The sequence below is a fragment of the Staurois parvus genome, unplaced genomic scaffold (assembly GCF_062004578.1).
Source record: "Staurois parvus isolate SC_StPar_1 unplaced genomic scaffold, SC_StPar_1.0 ptg000169l, whole genome shotgun sequence".
NCBI classification, from domain to species: Eukaryota; Metazoa; Chordata; class Amphibia; order Anura; family Ranidae; genus Staurois; species Staurois parvus.
This window is the reverse complement of record NW_028317965.1, coordinates 4,380,560-4,400,045: the sequence shown is the minus strand read 5'-3', so window position 1 is coordinate 4,400,045 and position 19,486 is coordinate 4,380,560. Positions and strand designations below refer to the sequence as shown.

The 19,486-nt window shown below is 43.5% G+C and overlaps 1 protein-coding gene across 15 annotated transcripts in view; it reads left to right on the top strand.

The window, feature by feature from the left end:
• The window catches only part of NRXN1 (neurexin 1), a 2,017,115-nt gene that overhangs the window by 1,247,386 nt on the left and 750,243 nt on the right, over nt 1-19,486 (top strand). For all 15 annotated transcript variants that reach the window (XM_089676450.1, XM_089676454.1, XM_089676460.1 and 12 more), the window contains one exon: nt 7,525-7,644. In XM_089676450.1, coding sequence (XP_089532576.1) covers nt 7,525-7,644 — 120 coding nt within the window. The remainder of the gene's footprint in view (nt 1-7,524; nt 7,645-19,486) is intronic.

Here is a 19,486-nt window from a genome sequence, read left to right as displayed (position 1 = left end):
TATTCAATTATCTTTTTAGTAAAAAAAAAATTAACCCAAATTAGTTTATAACCAAAAATTATAATTTTTCTAAATTTTTTTTTACATTTTTTTATATTATTATTTATGTTTTTTTTAATTTTTTTTACATACTGTCACCCTAGCAGTACAGTGTCACCATGGTGACACTGCACTACTTGTGGGGGGTGATGAAGATTTGTTTTTTTTCTTTTACACTGATTGCTTTTACACCCATAAAGCCTGTAAATGCAATCATATCTCCTTCTCTAAGGTTGCATTCTTGTAGCCATTGAGAAATACTGTGAGAGCTGTGATTGGTCACAGCTTGTCACATGGTACAAGGATGATGTGAATAGCCCTGTACCATGTGATCTCGGTGATCATTCACAGATTTCACAAGTGGTAAGCAATGATGTCAGAAGTGACATCTTGCGTACTACTCTGCATGTGATCACTGATTGGCGAATCATTGATCACATGATCGGGACCTCATACAAAGGTCCCGTACAACGATCGGTGGATCGTGGTGCTGTGCACTCCCAGGGAGAGCGCACAAGCAGGGAGTTTGGAGGATATTTATAAAGAAAATGAAAAATGTAAGAAAAGGAGGAAATGATGTGAACAGAAGTGGTAAAAATATTAAAATGATGATGAACTTGTACATGTGTACTTATGTGCTGATTATTGTTATATGAGTTCATCATCATTTTAATATTTTTACCACTTTTGTTCACATCATTTCCTCCTTTTCTTACATTTTTCTATATGTTCAGTTCACTTATTATATCACTATGGCACATGTCTTGTGTTGAGGTTGAGTTTATTTGTGTTGCTTTCAGACAGCATTTGTCCTGTTTACATTGTGGTTCACATGTTACGTTTTTTTTGTATCCTTTTTTCACACCTTTTGTTGTTCATTTAGGTTCATTTAGATTCTTTAGCACAGCACCATCCCCCCTTGTTGCAGGTTCACACCTATGCAGTTTGAGTTTAATCAGTATCTGCAGTGCTTTTTGGGGTGTGTTTAGCATTTTTTGCACATGAGTTTTTGACACATTTCCAACTGGGCAGATTAAAATGCAAAACACATCAAAAATGCATAATGAACGCACTACATGCATTTCTTTAGCATCTCCATGAAGCCTTTTTATTTAAAAAAAAGTCTCTGACCCTTTCCAAAAAACGCACCGGGTGAAATCATGGAGATGTGAACGTGTCCCATAGGAAATCATGTGAAATGGACTGCTGTGCGGTTCTGCAAAATGCAACGGAAAATGCTTAGGTGTGAACTCAAGGAAGCATACACGACTCTAGTATTTGAAAACAAATAGAAGAGTACTGGGATTTTAAGGGAACTGGGATTCTAAAGGAACTATATCATAAAACACAAAAATGTTTATTGTATCATATTAAAAAGTTTTGGGGTGCATAGCCCCTAAAAACAGCACCCAGCACCCCAGTGGTGTATTTAGATTTTGTATTGCCCTAGGCAACACAAAAATCAGCCACCCCCCCACCCAAGAGAGCCTTCCACTCCCACCACCCTCCATACGCTGCCCCCACCCTCCAGCCCCCACCCTCCAGCAAGAGAGAGAAATACACTCAACTTCACAGCTCCATACATCCCCTGGAATGAGAGTCGGGCTCTGCATACACTTCAAGCAGCCCGCAGCCTCTCTCGGATATCACCTGGTCCCCATGCCGTGCGTCCCTTCTTCTGTCCCTTCTTCTGAGGAGTGGTGCTGCCCCCCTGAAAAATGGCGCCCTAGGCAAATGCCTTGTTTACCTTGTGGTAAATACACCTCTGCGGCACCTGGCAATCGCTGAGTATCACAGACAGGGGAGAGACCTGTGTATAAACACAGATCTCTCACCTGTCAGCTCCTGCACACTGCTTTGTATGACTCTGCTTACACAGTTAAGCACACACAGCACACAGTTAACCCTTTGATCACCCCAGATGTTAACTCCTGCCTGCCCAGTGCCATTAGTACAGTGTCAGTGGTTTTTTTAGCACTGATCACTGTACTGGTGTCACTGGGGATGTTAGTGACACCAAGTCAGTTCCCCCCCAGTGTCAGAATGCCCACCGCAGTCCCGCTATAAGTTGCTGATCGCCGCCATTACTAGTACAAAAAAAATAATTCCATTATCTATACAGCCATTTGTAAATGCTATAACTTTCGAAATTTGATTTTTTATTTTTTTTTTACTGGATATGTTTTATAGCAAAAAGTCAAAAACATTATTTTTTTTTCAAAATTGTCAGTCTTGTTTTGTTTATAGTGCAAAAATAAAACACACAGGTGATCAAATACCACCGAAAGAAAGCTCCATTTGTGGGGAAAAAAGGCCGTAAATTTCATTTGGGTGCAGCGTTGCATGATCGCACAATTGTCAGTTAAACTAACGCAGCGCTGTATCACAAAAAATGGCCTGGTCAGGAAGGGGGGTGAATCCTCTGGAGGGCAAGGGGTTAAAGTGACAGCGGGGTTGATTTACCAAATCTGGGTCAGCTGTACATGGTAGCCAATCAGCTTCTAACTTCAGCTTGTTCAATTCAGCTTTGCCAATAATACTTAGAAGCTGATTGGTTTCTATGCACAGCTGCACCAGGTTTCGCACTCTTCAGATTTAGTAAATCACACCCCCCCCCCCCAAGTGTCAGTATTTCACAGCCGAGCCATTTGATGATTCAACACTCCGCGTCAGATTTCCATGGTATTCTATTGTGAACAGGGGTGGACTGACCATTTGGAAACTCGGGCACTGCCCGAGGGTCGGGGTCAGTAGGGGGCCCCATGAGATGCCCCTGGTACCTTTTTCATAGGCTTTTCTGAGTTTGGGCAAGGACACAGGGGCCCCATGATCCCCTATTGCCCGGGGGCCCCATGAGTTATCAGTCCGCCCCTGATTGTGACCATTCACATCTGAGCAATGTGCTGTCACTCAATGCTCACAAAAGGTAGGGGAGCTTATCTGCGGCATGATTGTGCATTTTTGGCTCCATAAGACTTTAATTGGCGCGCAGGAATAATGTTTTTCATGAGATTTCACGTCTCCTAACAACTAGCTTTCCATTGGCTAAAGTCTGAAAACATCTTAAAACAATTGAAAAAACACGGGGGAAAAATCCTTAATTACATGAAGATGCTTATGCTCATGCATTGCATTTTGCTGAAGTGCACTAAAGAAAAATCATCTGAAATCCTTAGTGGATTGCTCTTCAGAAGGCATTTGACAAGCAGGCTTTATGTTTCCTATTTTAACCTCTAAAAACCCACACCACCATTCCACAACCATGTGCACTCATTTAGACTCAATCCTGTGCCAGGCTGTGTGAGTCTATTGACACACACATCATGGCCCGGCCCCACCCCCACTCCCTCCTTACAGGATTTGATTGACCACAGCTAGAGCCAATGGCTCCCACTGCTGCCTCTGTGTCCTGTGAGGAGAGAGCAGCTTTTCCTCTCTTGGGCACAGTTCTGGATCGAGATAGGACTAGGTATTTGAGGGGGCTGAACATAGAAGTTTTGTTATCTGCGACTTTGCATTGCGACTTGCTACAATTTCAGTGCGACTTCAATGTGACTTCTGCAATCCCAAAGCCACGCGACTGTGCATTGTGACTTGATGTGACTTTAATGCAACTTTCAGGAGACCTGGGGTTGATTTAGTAAAGGTAAATATGCTGTGCACTGCAGGTGCAGTTGCTTTCGATCTGAAGGGAAGCTCTGAAATGAGGCGAAGCTCTGCTGATTTCTTTCATCCGATCATGTGCAAGCAAAAATGCTGCTTTATTTTTTTTTTTTGCACTTGCAGTGACCAGCCTATTTACCTGTAGTAAATCAACCCCTTTGACTGCCTTGCAACTTTTGAGAAGTTACACTCTATGGCACTCATGTCGCACCAGAGACGCAGAAAAGTAATGCAGGAACAATTTTTTTTCTGGTCGCAGCAATTAAGACAGGGCCCATTGAAATGAACATTTTTACTAGTCTTGCGACTTTCTGTAACTATATTATTATTATATTATTATACAGGCAGGGCGGACTGACAACTCATGGGGCCCCCGGGCAATAGGTGATCATGGAGCCCCTGTGTCCTTGCCCAAACTCAAAAAGCCTATGAAAAAGGTACCAGGGGCATCTCATGGGCCCCCTACTGACCCTGGGCCCTCGGCAGTGCCTGAGTTTCCAAATGGTCAGTCCGCCCCTGTATACAGGATTTATATAGCGCCAACAGTTTGCTCAGCACAATATAACAGGAGACAATACAGCAACAATACAGTTCAATACAAGAGGGATAGGAGGGCCCTGATCATGGGAGCTTACAATCTAAATATTCCCTTCGCACACATTCCTGGAAGTACGGCTCATCAATAGAGGGTGCTGTAGCAACTTCCAGCTGGGACTGGAAACATCATAGGCAAACGTACATACTCGCCCGCACACCATATGCACCAAAAAGATTTTTATTCCCAAAAAAAAAAAATCGCATCACAAAGAAAAGTGCAACGTTTCAGAGCCGAGCAGGACCCCTTCATCAGGCATGTGAACTTTTCTTTGTGATGTGATCTTTTTTGTAATATAAACCTTTTTTGGGACCATATCGAGATCCGTGGTGTGTGAGCGAAGATGTACGTTTGCAACTTTCTGTGTCGCAGCAAGTTACACCAGAAGTCGCAGCAGTGTGAATCAGGGCTTGCTGTGCGTAATTGCCTGCAACTGGGCGAGTAAGATAAGGGTGTGCGGTGTTGTAGATGTGAAAGGTGATGCTAACAGAGACAGCAAAGGCATGCATTTATATATATACAGTGAAGGAAATAAGTATTTGATCCCCTGCTGATATTGAATGTTTGCCCACTCACAAAGAAATGATCAGTCTAAAAATCGAATGTTCGGTGTATTGTAACACTGAGAGACAGAATAGCAACAAAACATTCAAAAGAAATGCATGTCTAACAAATGATGACTGATTTGCATGTTCATGAGGGAAATAAGTATTTGATCCCCTTCACAAAACATGACTTAGTACTTGGTGGCAAATCCCTTGTTGGCAATCACAGAGGTCAGACGTTTCCTGTAGTTGGCCACCAGGTTTGCACACATCTCAGGAGGGGTTTTAGCCCACTCCTCTTGGCAGATCCTCTCCAAGTCATTAGGTTTGGTGGCTGACGTTTAGCAACTCGAACTTTCAGCTCCCTCCACAGATTTTCAATCAGATTAAGGTCTGGAGACCGGCTAGGCCACTCCAGGACCTTAATGTGCTTCTTCTTGAGCCACTCCTTTGTTGCCTTGGCCATGTGTTTTGGGTCATTGTCATGCTGGAACACCCATCCACGACCCATTTTCAATGCCCTGGGTGAGGGAAGAAGGTTCTCACCCAAGATTTGATGGTACATTGCTCGTCCATTGTCCCTTTGAAGCGGTGCAGTTGTCCTTTCCCCTTAGCACAGTGTTTCTCAACTCCAGTCCTCATGGACCCCCAACAGATCATGTTTTCAGGATTTCCATTATTTTGCACAGGTGATTTGATCAGTTTCACTGCCTTAGTAATTACCACAGCTGTTTCATCTGAGGGAAATCCTGAAAACATGACATGTTGGGGGTCCATGAGGACTGGAGTTGAGAAACACTGCCTTAGCAGAAAAACACCCCCAAAGCGGAATGTTTCCACCACCATGTTTGACAGTTGGGATGGTGTTATTGGGGGTCATAGGCAGCATTCCTCCTTCTCCTCCAAACACGGCGAGTTGAGTTGATGCCAAAGAGCTCAATTTTGGTCTCATCTGACCACAACACTTCCACCAGTCCTCCTCTGCAACATTCAGATGTTCAGTGGCAAACTTCAGACAGGCCTGGATATGTGCTTTCTTGAGCAGAGGGACCTTGCGGGCACTGCAGGATTTCAATCCTTGTCGGCGTAGTGTGTTACCAATTGTTTTCTTGGTGACTGTGGTCCCAGCTGCCTGGAGATCATTGCCAAGATCCTCACGTGTAGTTCTGGGATGATTCCTCACTGTTCTCATGATCACTGACATTCCACGAGGTGAGATCTTGCATGGTGCACCAGACCTAGGGAGACTGACAGTTGTTTTGTGTTTCTTCCATTTGCAAATGATTGCACCAACTGTTGTCACCTTCCCACCAAGCTGCTTGATGATAGTTTGTTAGCCCAGTCCAGCCTTGTGTAGGTCTACAATCTTGTCCCTGACATCCTTGGACAGCTCTTTGGTCTTTGCCATGATGGAGAGTTTGGAATCTGATTGATTGCTCCTGTGGACAGGTGTCTTTTATACAGGTAACAAAATGAGATTAGCAGCACTCCCTTTAAGAGACTACTTCTAGTATCAGCTTGTTCCTGTATGATAGACACCTGGTAGCCAGAAATTCTGCTGAATGATAGGGGATCAAATACTTATTTCCCTCATGAACATGCAAATCAGTGCATCGTTTGTTAGACATGCATTTCTTTTGAATTTATGTTGCTATTCTGTCTCTTAGGCTACGTTCACACTAGCCTTGTGTGCAGGCGGCAGAGAGGCGTTTGGGAAGCGTTTTTACCGCTTCCCAAACGCCTCTGCCAATTCTGCACATTACAGCACATGGTGCTGTTCTAACAGGAGCGTTTGCGTCGCGTCGCGTTGCGTCGCGGCAAAACGGACGCCTCTGGTCGAGTCAGGAGGCTTTGAAGCCTCCTATTCTCGTCTATGGTGCCGCTCCGCAAACGCCCGGCCGGCGTTTGCGGTGCGGTTGCGACGCGGTTGCGGGGTGTTTGCGGAGCGGTAACACCACTCAAATGCATTATAGGCGTTTGTGGGGCGTTATTAACGCTCGGCAAACGCCTAGCAACTGCCGCTAAACCGCGCATGCGGCGTTTGCCGAGCGTTAAAAACGCTCCGCAAACACCGGACCAACGCTTGCCAAACGCTATAGGGGCGTTTGGCAAGCGTTGGCAAAACAGCCTAGTGTGAACGAGCCCTAAGTGTTACAATACACCGAACATTCGAATTTTAGACCGATCATTTCTTTGTGAGTGGGCAAACATTCAAAATCAGCAGGGGATCAAATACTTATTTCCTTCACTATATATAGCTTGTTAACCCTTAGCAATATTTGTTATCAATTTTTCTTTAATTTTGATACTTTAATCATTATATATATATATATATATATATATATATACACATACACATATTATTTGTATATAATATATACACACACATATTTTATATATATGTATGTGTGTGTGTGTATATTTTTTTTTTTTTTGTTTTTTTGTTTTTTGTTAATCCTTAGCTATATTTTGTATATTTTTTTTTTATTTGATACTTTAATCATTTTTATAATTTACTTTTCTAATAATGTAACCACTCTTAAGAAATATTTTTTTTTTATTTATTTTTAATATATTGAAGAATATGGGAGGAACAGGGATGTTGGCAACCACCATGAACATGTGTTGAAAGCTCGTTGTCAAGTTTTAAGGCAAAGTCCCAATTATTTTTGTTGCTTGCAGGTCCGAGCACAACATGTCAAGAGGATTCCTGTGCCAACCAGGGCGTGTGCTTGCAACAATGGGACGGCTTCAACTGTGACTGCAGCATGACCTCATTTAGCGGCACCTTGTGCAATGACCGTGAGTATTGTTGGCTGATTTGAAAAGCATCGGAGCTGTAGGCAGATTCCAAGCTAATGTCTCAGGCTTTGAGCTAAGAACGTGTTATGCAATTAATGAACTTACTAGTTGTTGCTTGTTTCAATATCTATATCGCAGCCTTGATAGTATTCAGCTGTAGCATTTCCAAAGGAAAAAATATACACAATAAAGTACATTTATTTGCATAGACAATTGAAACCTTAATTGAACTATGATGATGCTTAACACCGCGGTCACTTCAAACCCGACTTTGAAATGGTGCGACTTACAGTGAAGTCAGGAGACATGCTGATTTCAGGTGCGATTTGCATCCGACAGATGTCTAGGCAAACCGCACCAAAAGTCGTGCAGGTACTACAGAAATCGGTGCGGCTCCAGGCAAATCAGAACCGCGCCGATATGACCGCAGTATTTGCGGAATATAGGGTGTGACTTGGCATGCGATTTGCAAGTCTCATGACATGCAAATCGCATGCCAAGTCGCACCCAGTGCAACCAGGGTCTTAATAATACTCTAATGCAGGCCATATATAGGTCGTTTATCGGCCAAATTTTCATCCGCACGAAAAATCGGCCGATATTCAGGCCGTTAGTGGGGCCAGCCCATCGGCCATTTTTTGCGGATCTTCTCATTTTTTTTTATCGGTCATGCTGGAAAATCCACGAAAAACGGCCGTTTTTTCGTGGACATTGGTAACAGCATCGGCAACGGGGCCGACTGATTTTTCATTTATCGGCCAACAATTCGGCCGATAAATGGCCCGTCTATGGCCAGCCTTAGAGCAGGGGTAGGCAACCTTAAAGAGGCGGCAATCTACCTGAACAACATGGGAGAAGTCAAAGATCACCGGGCACAGTCACCTCCTCACACCTGATTTAAACCTCTAATTGCCGTACTACCGTGTCACAATCACGTACATTGCACGGCAATCATGGGTTTATCTCAGGTGATGAGGAGGCAACATATCCTCACCATCTGTCAAACACGCTGGGATCGCTTTGCAGAGGAGAAGCAGTGCCTACTGCACCTGTGAATGAGCCCTTAGTTGTAATTGGCAGTGGAGCCCTAAGTCTAGGTTCACACCTATGCAGGTTGCGTTTGAGGCATTTCTGTATTGCGTATTGCGTTTTTGATATGTTTCTTTTTTGATGTGTTACTTTTCATTTTTAAAATGTTCTTGTTGCTAGGCAGATTTTAAATACAAAACGCATCAAAAACACGTAAAAAAAATTAATACATGCTTTTCTGTGGCATTCTCATTGAAGTCTATGGAACCAAAAAATGCAACGTATTGGGTTATAAAAAAAAAACCCTAACCCTTTCCAGGTGAAAACAGGGAGATGTGAACATTTCCCATAGGAAATCATGTTAAATGGACTGTATTGTGTTTCTGCAAAATGCTGCAGAAAATGCTTAGGTGTGAACCTAGGATAAGGGCTTGTTCACATATAAGATTGGGGGGGGGGGTAAAACCCTGTGGTTGAATCAGCGGCCAAAGGTGTACACATGCTGCAGCAGGAATTACACCCCCTTTTGCATTTGGTGGGTGCTACTGCCTGTCAACCGAGACCCATTCAAGTAAATGGGGCCACTCTGCAAGCTCCATGCAACTGCATGCTTCTGCGGGGTCCAAGGGCTTAGGCTGGCCATACATTATACAATTTTCTTGAGATTTTTGTTTTAGATTTACCAAAAACCATATAATAGGAGGTCAAATCTAACAACACTATCAATTGTATCCAATTAAGCAGGCTCTTGCACTACATTGTTGCAAGTAAATCTAAAGGATATTCAGTAGAAATTGGACAGAAAATTGTATATTGTATGGCCAGCCTTAGGCTGGCCATACATTATACAATTTTCTTTAGAAAATTGCTTTAGATTTACCAAAAACCATATAATATGAAGTCAAACCTAAACAACACTTTCAATTGTGGGGTGGCACAGTGGCTTAGTGGTTAGCACATCTGCCTTGCAGTAAATGGGTCATGGGTTCAATTCCTGCCCGTGGTGCCTCCTGCAGTGAGTTTGCATGTTCTCCCTGTGCCTGCGTGGTTTTCCTCTGGGTGCTCCAGTTTCCTCCCACACTCCAAAGACATGCTGTCTAAATTGGCCCTGATATGTGTATGAATGTAAAATAGGGACCTTAGATTATACACCCCTTGAGGGTTAGGGACTGATGTGAATGTACAATATATATGTAAAGTGCTGTGTAAATTGACAGTGCTATATAAGTACCTGAAATAAATAAATAATTGTATTCAATGTAGCACAAGTTCTTTCCCTTCCCAAAGTGCCCCTCCTCCCAGTATATATCTGACCCACCCTCCCCACCATATAGAACAAATCCTCTTCCCTCTCTAAGTGCCCCTACATAGTGGAAGGTAAATCTAAAGGAAACTGGGCAGAAATTGAACAGAAAATTGTATAGGGCAGGGGTGGCTAACCTGTGGCTCTCCAGCTGTTGTGGAACTACATTTCCCATGAGGCATTGCAAAGATGGGAAGTTACTGACTTGCAGAGGCATGATGGAACTTGTAGTCCTGCAGCAGCTGGAGAGCTGCAGGTTGGCCACCCCTGCATGGCCAGCCTTAAAGCAGGTGGTGAGAAAGCAATACACCGCTGGCTGTTTAACCCCTTGTTTGCTGCGCTGCACAAGATTTCAGGGCAATTGCAGAGTGGCCTTATTCACTTGAATGAGCCAAGCTTGGCTGGTGCTACACCAACCAACCATGACGGGGCAAAGGAGCCAGCGCTACAAAGGAGACATCAACTTATGCGGCTCTTGCTCCCTACTATAGCTCCAACCAGGGGCGGACTGACCATTTGGAAACTCGGGTACTGCCCGAGGGCCCCATAAGATGCCCCTGGTACCTTTTTCATAGGCTTTTTTGAGTTTGGGCAAGGACACAGGGGCCCCATGATCCCCTATTGCCCGGGGGCCCCATGAGTTGTCAGTCCGCCCCTGGCTCCAACTTTACAAGTAGTTTCTCTGCATTACACACTTTGATGCTCTGGGATGGCGGGTCAGCAGACCAGACCAGACCGAGATCTACCAGTCACCTGGCCAAGATCTACTGGCAGATGACGATCTACTAGTTGCTGACCCCCGTCTTAGAGATTTATTTATCCTTTCCTTAAAGCTTAGCATTTTTCATTTAAAAGGTGATGAATATTCTACCAGGAGATAATTGGCCAACCTTGTTCATAGGTTTAGGCGTTCTAGGGACGACTTATTAAGAATATATTCCAATCCAAATGATATCTCACTTGTCTGTGCTGTAGAATGTTTTTACTGTTCAAATTTTAACTTAATTTTAAAACCACATTTCCAGAACCATTTTCCATTTCCTTCGGGGCACATTAAAATTTGAAAGGAGAAGGTGCTGAAGGAAAAATATTCACTTTACACAGACGTGACCTGACTCTTTTTCTAGATATTTTATGCTGCACTCTCTAAATTAAAATGGTCTGGGACTACGAAATTTAAAACTGAGTAATTCTAGAAAGCCAAGAATTATACAATGTGCATGCTGCATGTATTTATGGTGTTTACCACAAAAAAAAAAAGAAAAAGAAAAAAGGTTTTATTATTATGACTGCATAAGAAAGCGTTTCCCGTAAGGCAGAAGAAGGTGATGAACAGCAAAGGTAAGTGCACATCTTTTTTTTAAAATCTTAATTTCTGTTATTTGATGATTTTGAGCAGCTGTGAGAATTTCAGAAACTGAACTACTAATGAGGTTTGGTGAGGAAGAAAGAATATGATATTATGAGGCTGAGCATGTCATGTTTGCTGTGCATCATGGGATCGTTCCTGGTGCTGGAATCTCGCAGTATGTTCAGAATATGTGTGCAGGGGTTTAGTCATGCCTGCTTTGTGTAGAAACAAATGCAATGTTTACAGAATTTTTTTCACTAATATTAGTTTACTTTAAAGTGTAATTCCAGCCAAATCTTTGCTTTAGCTTTGGATAGTATAAAACCTGTTGGGGTTTTCATGCTAAAATGAATGTAGAAGAATTTGGCAAGTGTAGGACTTGTCCTGGAAGCATACCTCCTAACCGTCCAGGATTTGACAGAACATATCTGACCCCCCACCCCACCCTGTAGCACAAGTTCTTTCCCTTCCCAAAGTGCCCACCCCCCCCCAGTATATATCTGACCCGCTCCCCACCCCACCTTGTAGTACAAGTTCTTTCCCTTCCCAAAGTGCCCCTCCTCCCAGTATATATCTGCCCCCCTCCCCACCCCACCCCACCTTGTAGCACAAGTTGTTTCCCTTCCCAAAGTGCCCACCCCCCCAGTAAATATCTGACCCCCTCCCCTCCCCACCCCACCTTGTAGCACAAGTTCTTTCCCTTCCCAAAGTGTCCCTCCTCCCAGTATATATCTGACCCACCCTCCCCACCATATAGAACAAATCCTCTTCCCTCTCTAAGTGCCCCTCCAGTACATATTTGACCGCCCCACCTTTCAGCTCAAGTCCTCTCCCCTCCCAAAGTGCCCCCCAGTACATATCTGACCCACCCTCCCCACCTTCAAGCACAGTCCCCTCCCTTCCCAAAGTGCCCCTCCAGTACATGTCTGACCCACCTTTTCACCTTCTAGCACAAGTTCTCTCCATCTCAAAGCACCCCCGAGTACATATCTGACTCCCACCCCACTTCACCTTCTAGTACATGTCCTCTCTCCTTCCAAAATGCCCCCTAGTACATTTCTGAGCCTCCTCCCCACCGTCTAGTACAAGACCTCTCCCCTCCCAAAGTGCCCCAATAGTACATATTTGCCCCCCCCACCCCACCTTGTAGCACACGTTCTTTCCCTTCCCAATGTGCCCCCCTCAGTACATATCTGACCCACCCTCCCCACCGTCTAGAACAAATCCTCTCCCCTCTCAAAGTGCCCCTCCAGTACATATCTGACCCCCCCCTATTTATAAGCACAAGTCCTCTCCCCTCCCAAAGTGCCCGCCCCAGGTAGATATCAGACCCACCCTCCCCACCTTCTAGCACAAGTCCTCTTCCTTCCCAAAGTGCCCCTCCAGTACCTGTCTGACCCACCTCTTCACCTTCTAGCATAAGTTCTCTCCACCCCAAAGCACCCCCGAGTACATATCTGACCCCCCCCGCACTTCACCTTCTATTACATGTCCTCTCTCCTTCCAAATTGCTCCCTAGTACATTTCTGAACCTCCTAACCAACTTCTAGCACAAGACCTCTCCCCTCCCAAAGTGCCCCACAGTACATATCTGCTCCCCACCCCACCTTTTAGCATAGGTTCTCTCTCCTCCCAAAGTTTCACCCCAGTACATATCTGACTCCTACTTTACCTTATAGCACAAGTCCCCCCCAAAGCACCCCCAAGTACATATCTGATCCCCTACTGCACCTTCTATCACAATTCTTCTCTCCTCCCAAAATACCCCAAGTACATATCTGAGCCTCCTCCCCACCTTCTAGCATAAGTTCTCTCCCCTCCCAAAGCACCCCACAATACTTACCTGACCTCCCTCCCCACCGTACAGCACAAGACCTCTCTCCTTCTAAAGCAACCCACCCCCCCCCCCCCCAGTACATATCTGACTCCCTCTCCACCTTCTAGCAAAAAACCTCTACCTTTTCCAAAAGAGCCCCCCAGCACATATCTTACCCTCCTCTCCCTTCCCAAAGTGCCCCTAGCACAAACCTGAAGCTTGGGCTTTGTTTAACCATGCCCCTTAAGCCCCTCACACTGTAAAGTTTGACAGCGTCCACTTTTTTGCCTCTGCTCACTAGGCATGACCCAGATCTCCAACTCCCTCAAGTAGCCTACATTTTCAAGTTTGAAAATTGGGAGGCATGCTGGAAGGGCAACCTATGAAATTTATATTAACTCTAAAATGTATTTCTAAATGTGTACCAGAACCCAACATGGGGATCTGAGTGCCCTTCATCAGGGCTAAAAGAACAGAACATATTCAAAGTGTAGCATATATAACTAAGATACATCCTTAATGTATACTGTTCATAAATATTGTTGTCTGGGTCTCTGCTGGGAAGATGTTGTCTTATGTCCTGTTGTGGACCATTGTTACTGGGACAGGAAGTCAGGAGCATCTCTCTGACAACATTAAAGCCGGCGGAGGGTTTTTATTGCTCTATATGACACCATTGTAGAAACGTTATGTCTTGATGACCATTCTTACATGGATAAAAAGTGGGAAAAACCTTTAAAAATAGGAATGTAAACAGCAATATAAAGAAAAATTAGCTTTGGTTGGAATTCTGCTTTAACGAGAACAAGCAGGTATAAGTTGGCAAACCAGTACCTTATCTTTCGTGTGTTGTTTTATTGTCTGCAAAAAATGGATGATTTTTGCATAATCTTTACATAATAAATATGTTTATATACTGTGGGCAGTTCCGACTGTATGCTTGAAGAGATCATGGCTGAATGAGTGTTACTTTATACCCTCTCCCAGGTGCATAAGGTATATTTCAGAGCAAAAGCCAATGAAGGGTCACTGAAGTGTTCTGTTATGTTTTTAGTAAAGGAACGAGGGCGCCCACTAAGTGTAGTATATAGGAAAAGATTTTATGAAAAATCACAACTGGCAACTCACAAGATGCATACGATCATGTAATCCATCCAGTGTGGTTTGTGGTTGAGCCTCAGTGTGTCTTCAGGAGCCAGGAAGCAGATGCTGTTTAGGACAAAATGAAACTGGAAATCCTGGAGCCACCCTAGACTGCACAAGATCAGAAAAAGAAGCAGTTAGCTCCGAAACATGTGACCACACCCGCCATGTTGTGACTCCTCAGTCCATGTGCTCCAGGATGGCTCCAGGATGTCCAGTTTCATCTCTGGTGTCCTACATAGCTCTCAACAGTGGCATGGACGGAATACATGCTTATTCTTATACATCTTGTGAGTTGCAACTTGTGATATTTAATAAAGTTTTTTTCTATAGTTTGCACTTAGTTGGCACCCTCTGCTGTTTCTTTTATATATTCAGTCTCATTGAGGAGCTGCCATGGATATTTTTGGACCTATGGACTTTTTAGTATAATCCTACACCCCCACAGCACATTCACGTGTATGATTACGTTATAGCTTCGCTGTATCCCTACCTGCGCCATTCTCGATAATTCCCTGTGTTGTTTTTAGTGTGGAGTAAACAAATACCATGCTGATGGCACTCTAAGCACTCAATGCCTTAATTGCATTAAAAAAACAGAAAATGGAATGTTAATTGTGTTTCATGCATACCAACCATTAATTAAATACTCTAACATCTAACATGGTATTCTATCTGCTTGCTATACCCTGACTTCTTTGGAATAAGAACAATAATAATTGCCTTGAGAATTTGGAGTTCCCTCAACCTGATATGTGTTTGGGCCATATGTGCCGGAGCTGGCTGTGACAAGCTGGACTTGTGCCCAAGAAAACTAAAGAGGAGAAGGAGAGTTATTTTTTGTATTATCCTCTTTCGTTGTGATCTTCCTTTTTGAAAGTCTTGTACTATGTCTTGGTCACTTCTTGTAGTACAAACTGATTATTGATAACTGGAAAGTCACATAAATATTATGGTTTTTGGGGACATTTCCTGTTCATTTGACTTGAGAATTTACTCAGAAATCTCTGTATTCAGGTAGAACATATCAGAAATGAAAAACAATTTTATAAGTCCATCAGAACATTGGATGTATTTTTGTCTTTACCAAATCCTAAAAGTTGCCTACGCCACCACAACTCATACTGTTTTACAGCAATGGCAACTATAGATTGAACTTTAACTTCATACAATAAAAGAAAATATTTGGTAGTATTAATGTCTGTTTTTATCTGTAGAATCTTGTAAAGTCAATTATAACATTAAGAGGAACCCACTGTTGCTTTTTCTTCTTGGAACATCTATGATGAAGGGTTAGAGCAATGACCCCACCAGACCTGTCACTGTCATAATCCAATATATCCCAATCCTTAAAATGTTACAATTTATGTAATAAAATAACAATACAGTTTTATTTTTTTTTTCGTTGCACGTATTTAAAATAATATCTTTTTCTTGTCATGTTGAAGGATGTTGGTGACATTTTTCTCAAGGGTCATGGCAGCAATCAGCTAGGGAGGTCAACTGTTTTTCTGAGAATTGTGATTTCATATTTTTTAATGCTTGTTCAAAAAAATGTAAAGTTTGTGAAGCGGAGTTCTCAGTATCTTTTCAAGTCTTCATAGTATAAGGCAACTGTATAACGGTCTATAATTGCTCACAATAAATTTTCAAGTCTACATTATATAAGGCAATTGTGTCAAAAGTAACCCCTATTACTTAAAGTGTTACTAAACCCACAACACTTAAATCCATCTGTATATGTAGTAAAGCTTGCTTGTTATACTCACTGTAGAACCTAAAGTGTTAATCCTCCACATTGTCAAAAAAGTTTGTTTGATCCTGCCTTCTCTGATCCTCTCCTTCTTCTACTGTCTCCAATCAAGATACAGTGAATGCAGGATCCGGGGAGACCAGATATAGTGAATGCAGGGTCCGGGGAGACCAGATATAGTGAATGCAGGGTCCGGGGAGACCAGATATAGGGAATGCAGGGTCCGTGGAGACTGGATATAGTGAATGCAGGGTCTGGGGAGACCGGATATAGTGAATGCAGGGTCCTGGGAGACCGGATATAGTGAATGCAGGATCCAGGAAGACCAGATATAGTGAATGCAGGGTCCGGGGAGACCAGATATAGGGAATGCAGGGTCCGGGGAGACCAGATATAGAGAATGCAGGGTCCTGGGTTTAGTAACACTTTAAAAAAACTTTGATGTTCAGGCAAGTGGTTATGCTTAGCATCGTGATTGCGGTTGGATTTTCGAGAGACATTTTTTTGAGGATTTTTATTTTTTTAATTAATGACTTATTGAATGTTTGGGTGTCATAAACATACTGTATGTAATTGGCACACTTGCACATTACTTTGCATGCATGCATGCACATACTATTAAAAATATATCTCATGATCGATCCGTTTTCTGTGTAGGATGGGAAAAACTAAATCTATGTGCTAAATGTATGGATAGATTTTGGAAGGATGCCATAAGTCACTAGTCAGTGACTCCGTGACCCTTGTGAATGTAATCATCTTCCAAAATCATGACTATGCCTCCTTTGCCACAGTCACCAAAGACCTTGTCTGGGTTTATAATGAGTAGTGAAGTCACCTGTGGACAACTGCATGGAGTCTTCACTGACATTTTATAAAGCAAATCTACATATATTTTAGCTGTGTGTGAAGGAAGAACCAAGATCCTGGAAACTGGAGGCATCTTAAAGACCATTAACAGTGCAGTAGTTGTTGAGATCCTCCTAAAACACATAGTTACATATTGACATAATTAAATCAGGTAAAAAAAAATACAAGTTCAGCTAGTTCAACTAAAATAAAGAAAACTGAATAAATAAATAAATTGAAAACCTCAATATACAGATCCCCATACCCACGGTCAATCCAGAGGAAGGCAAGACACCCTTAAAGCATGGTCCAATTTGATGCACCAGAGAAAAAAAAAATCTTCTTGATCCCCTAATGCACATGTGTGAAGCACAATGGCTCGTGAGCTGAATCCAGGGCTTTTCATGTTGTCCCCTCACCTCTCCTGCAGCTGCAGCATTCCCCTCGTCTCCACCCCCACCTTATCTTAACAGTTGGCAGTAGAGAAGAGGACAGAACTCCTCCAACAGATCCTGCACCTCTCTGTGCAGTTGAAGAACCCCCTTGTCTCTGTCTCCCCTGATCTCAGCATTCAGCAGACTCTGACAGCTGACTCCAGCCCTCCTCTGGTCCTCCTCCAGATCCTGCACTTTCTGATTCCCAGCTCTGCCCCCAGTTTCTTCCTGGCTGCAGAGCAAGGAAAGGTAAGTCATCTTGACATCTGATGGGGGAGAAGGGGGCTCTGGACGTCTATTCATACATATACAACTGGCCCTTTGAGGGCAACCAAAATGCTGATGTGGCCAGTGATGGCTGCTGACACAATGCTGATGTGGCTTCTCCCCTAAGGCATTTTAATATGAAACAATCAGTTGTGAATGTAAGAGTGAACCTACACTTTGAAATATTTGTAAAAAAAATATAGATGATAACAATTAGTGGATAAATCTTTTGTTGTTCAAAAGCACGAGTCCTTGTCTTCTTAAATACCTGCAGTGTTAAACAGTTGCCATAAAAATGGAGACGAACGGCAATTTCTGAATATATTTTAAATTTCCTTTAATATTATCTGAAAGATGTTGGCCCATTTTAAAAATATCCATAATGTTTTGCCTTAATGCCATTTTATATATTTCAATGTAGCTCAAACCATGCCCTGCAACCTGGGGTATGAAAGATATTTTTGATCTCCTCTGGTGTTACAAAATGAAATAAACAGCTTAGTAGACAGTTTACTTGTTTACTTGCATGAAATTATCATCAATGCTTTTTGAAGAGAGATCATGTCTAAGTGGTCTGGTCTTTTATAGATCTTTACCCGTCTCTCAGCTCTCCGCAAGCCTTTCCTCCCTGTGTGTTAGCCCTAGGTCAGACGTGAGCAACCCCCGAAGGCTCATTTCAATCTATAATAAGTATATTAGCATAGATAGAGCTGATATTTCTAGAGACATGAGCAAATGGTGGCTGAAAAGGTTAGCAACTACAAATGGGCTGCATACATTACACCATAGACATATGGATCAGGATTAATGCTTTTAGGCTGCTTTTACTATCGCACCCAATATAACACAAGTAAACATGAGAACATCCTCTCTGCATATTCTTAGTGGGGTCAATGGAATTCTGTCAATTCACTTCCAAGGTATCTCAACAAAGTTTTAAATCTGCATTCCAGAATACTACAACAAAAACATAAAGCATGAAAAGTAACAGCACAGGAGTTACAAAAGAATACTAATGGGCATACTGCATGAATACAATTCTATTTGATTTTATTATTTTTTTAGAGAGCTTACCTATCCAGTCTATCATGAATGCTGCTGCCAGACTCATCCACCTTACTAACCGTTCTGTATCTGCCACCCCTCTCTGCCAATCCCTCCACTGGCTTCCACTCAGTGTCCTCCATCCCTCTCTGCCAATCCCTCCACTGGCCTCCGCTCAGTGTCCTCCATCCCTCTCTGCCAATCCATCCACTGGCCTCTGCTCAGTGTCCTCCACCCCTCTCTGCCAATCCCTCCACTGGCCTCCGCTCAGTGTCCTCCACCCCTCTCTGCCAATCCCTCCACTGGCCTCCGCTCAGTGTCCTCCACCCCTCTCTGCCAATCCCTCCACTGGCCTCCGCTCAGTGTCCTCCACCCCTCTCTGCCAATCCCTCCACTGGCCTCCACTCAGTGTCCTCCATCCCTCTCTGCCAATCCCTCAACTGACCTCCACTCAGTGTCCTCCACCCCTCTCTGCCAATCCCTCCACTGGCCTCCTCTCAGTGTCCTCCACCCCTCTCTGCCAATCCCTCCACTGGCCTCCTCTCAGTGTCCTCCACCCCTCTCTGCCAATCCCTCCACTGGCCCCCACTCAGTGTCCTCCACCCCTCTCTGCCAATCCCTCCACTGGCCTCCTCTCAGTGTCCTCCACCCCTCTCTGCCAATCCCTCCACTGGCCTCCTCTCAGTGTCCTCCACTCCTCTCTGCCAATCCCTCCACTGGCCCCCACTCAGTGTCCTCCACCTCTCTCTGCCAATCCCTCCACTGGCTCCCAGTTGCCCAACGGATAAAATTCAAAACATTAACAATAACATATAAAGCTATCCACAACACTGCCCCAATTTACATATCCGAT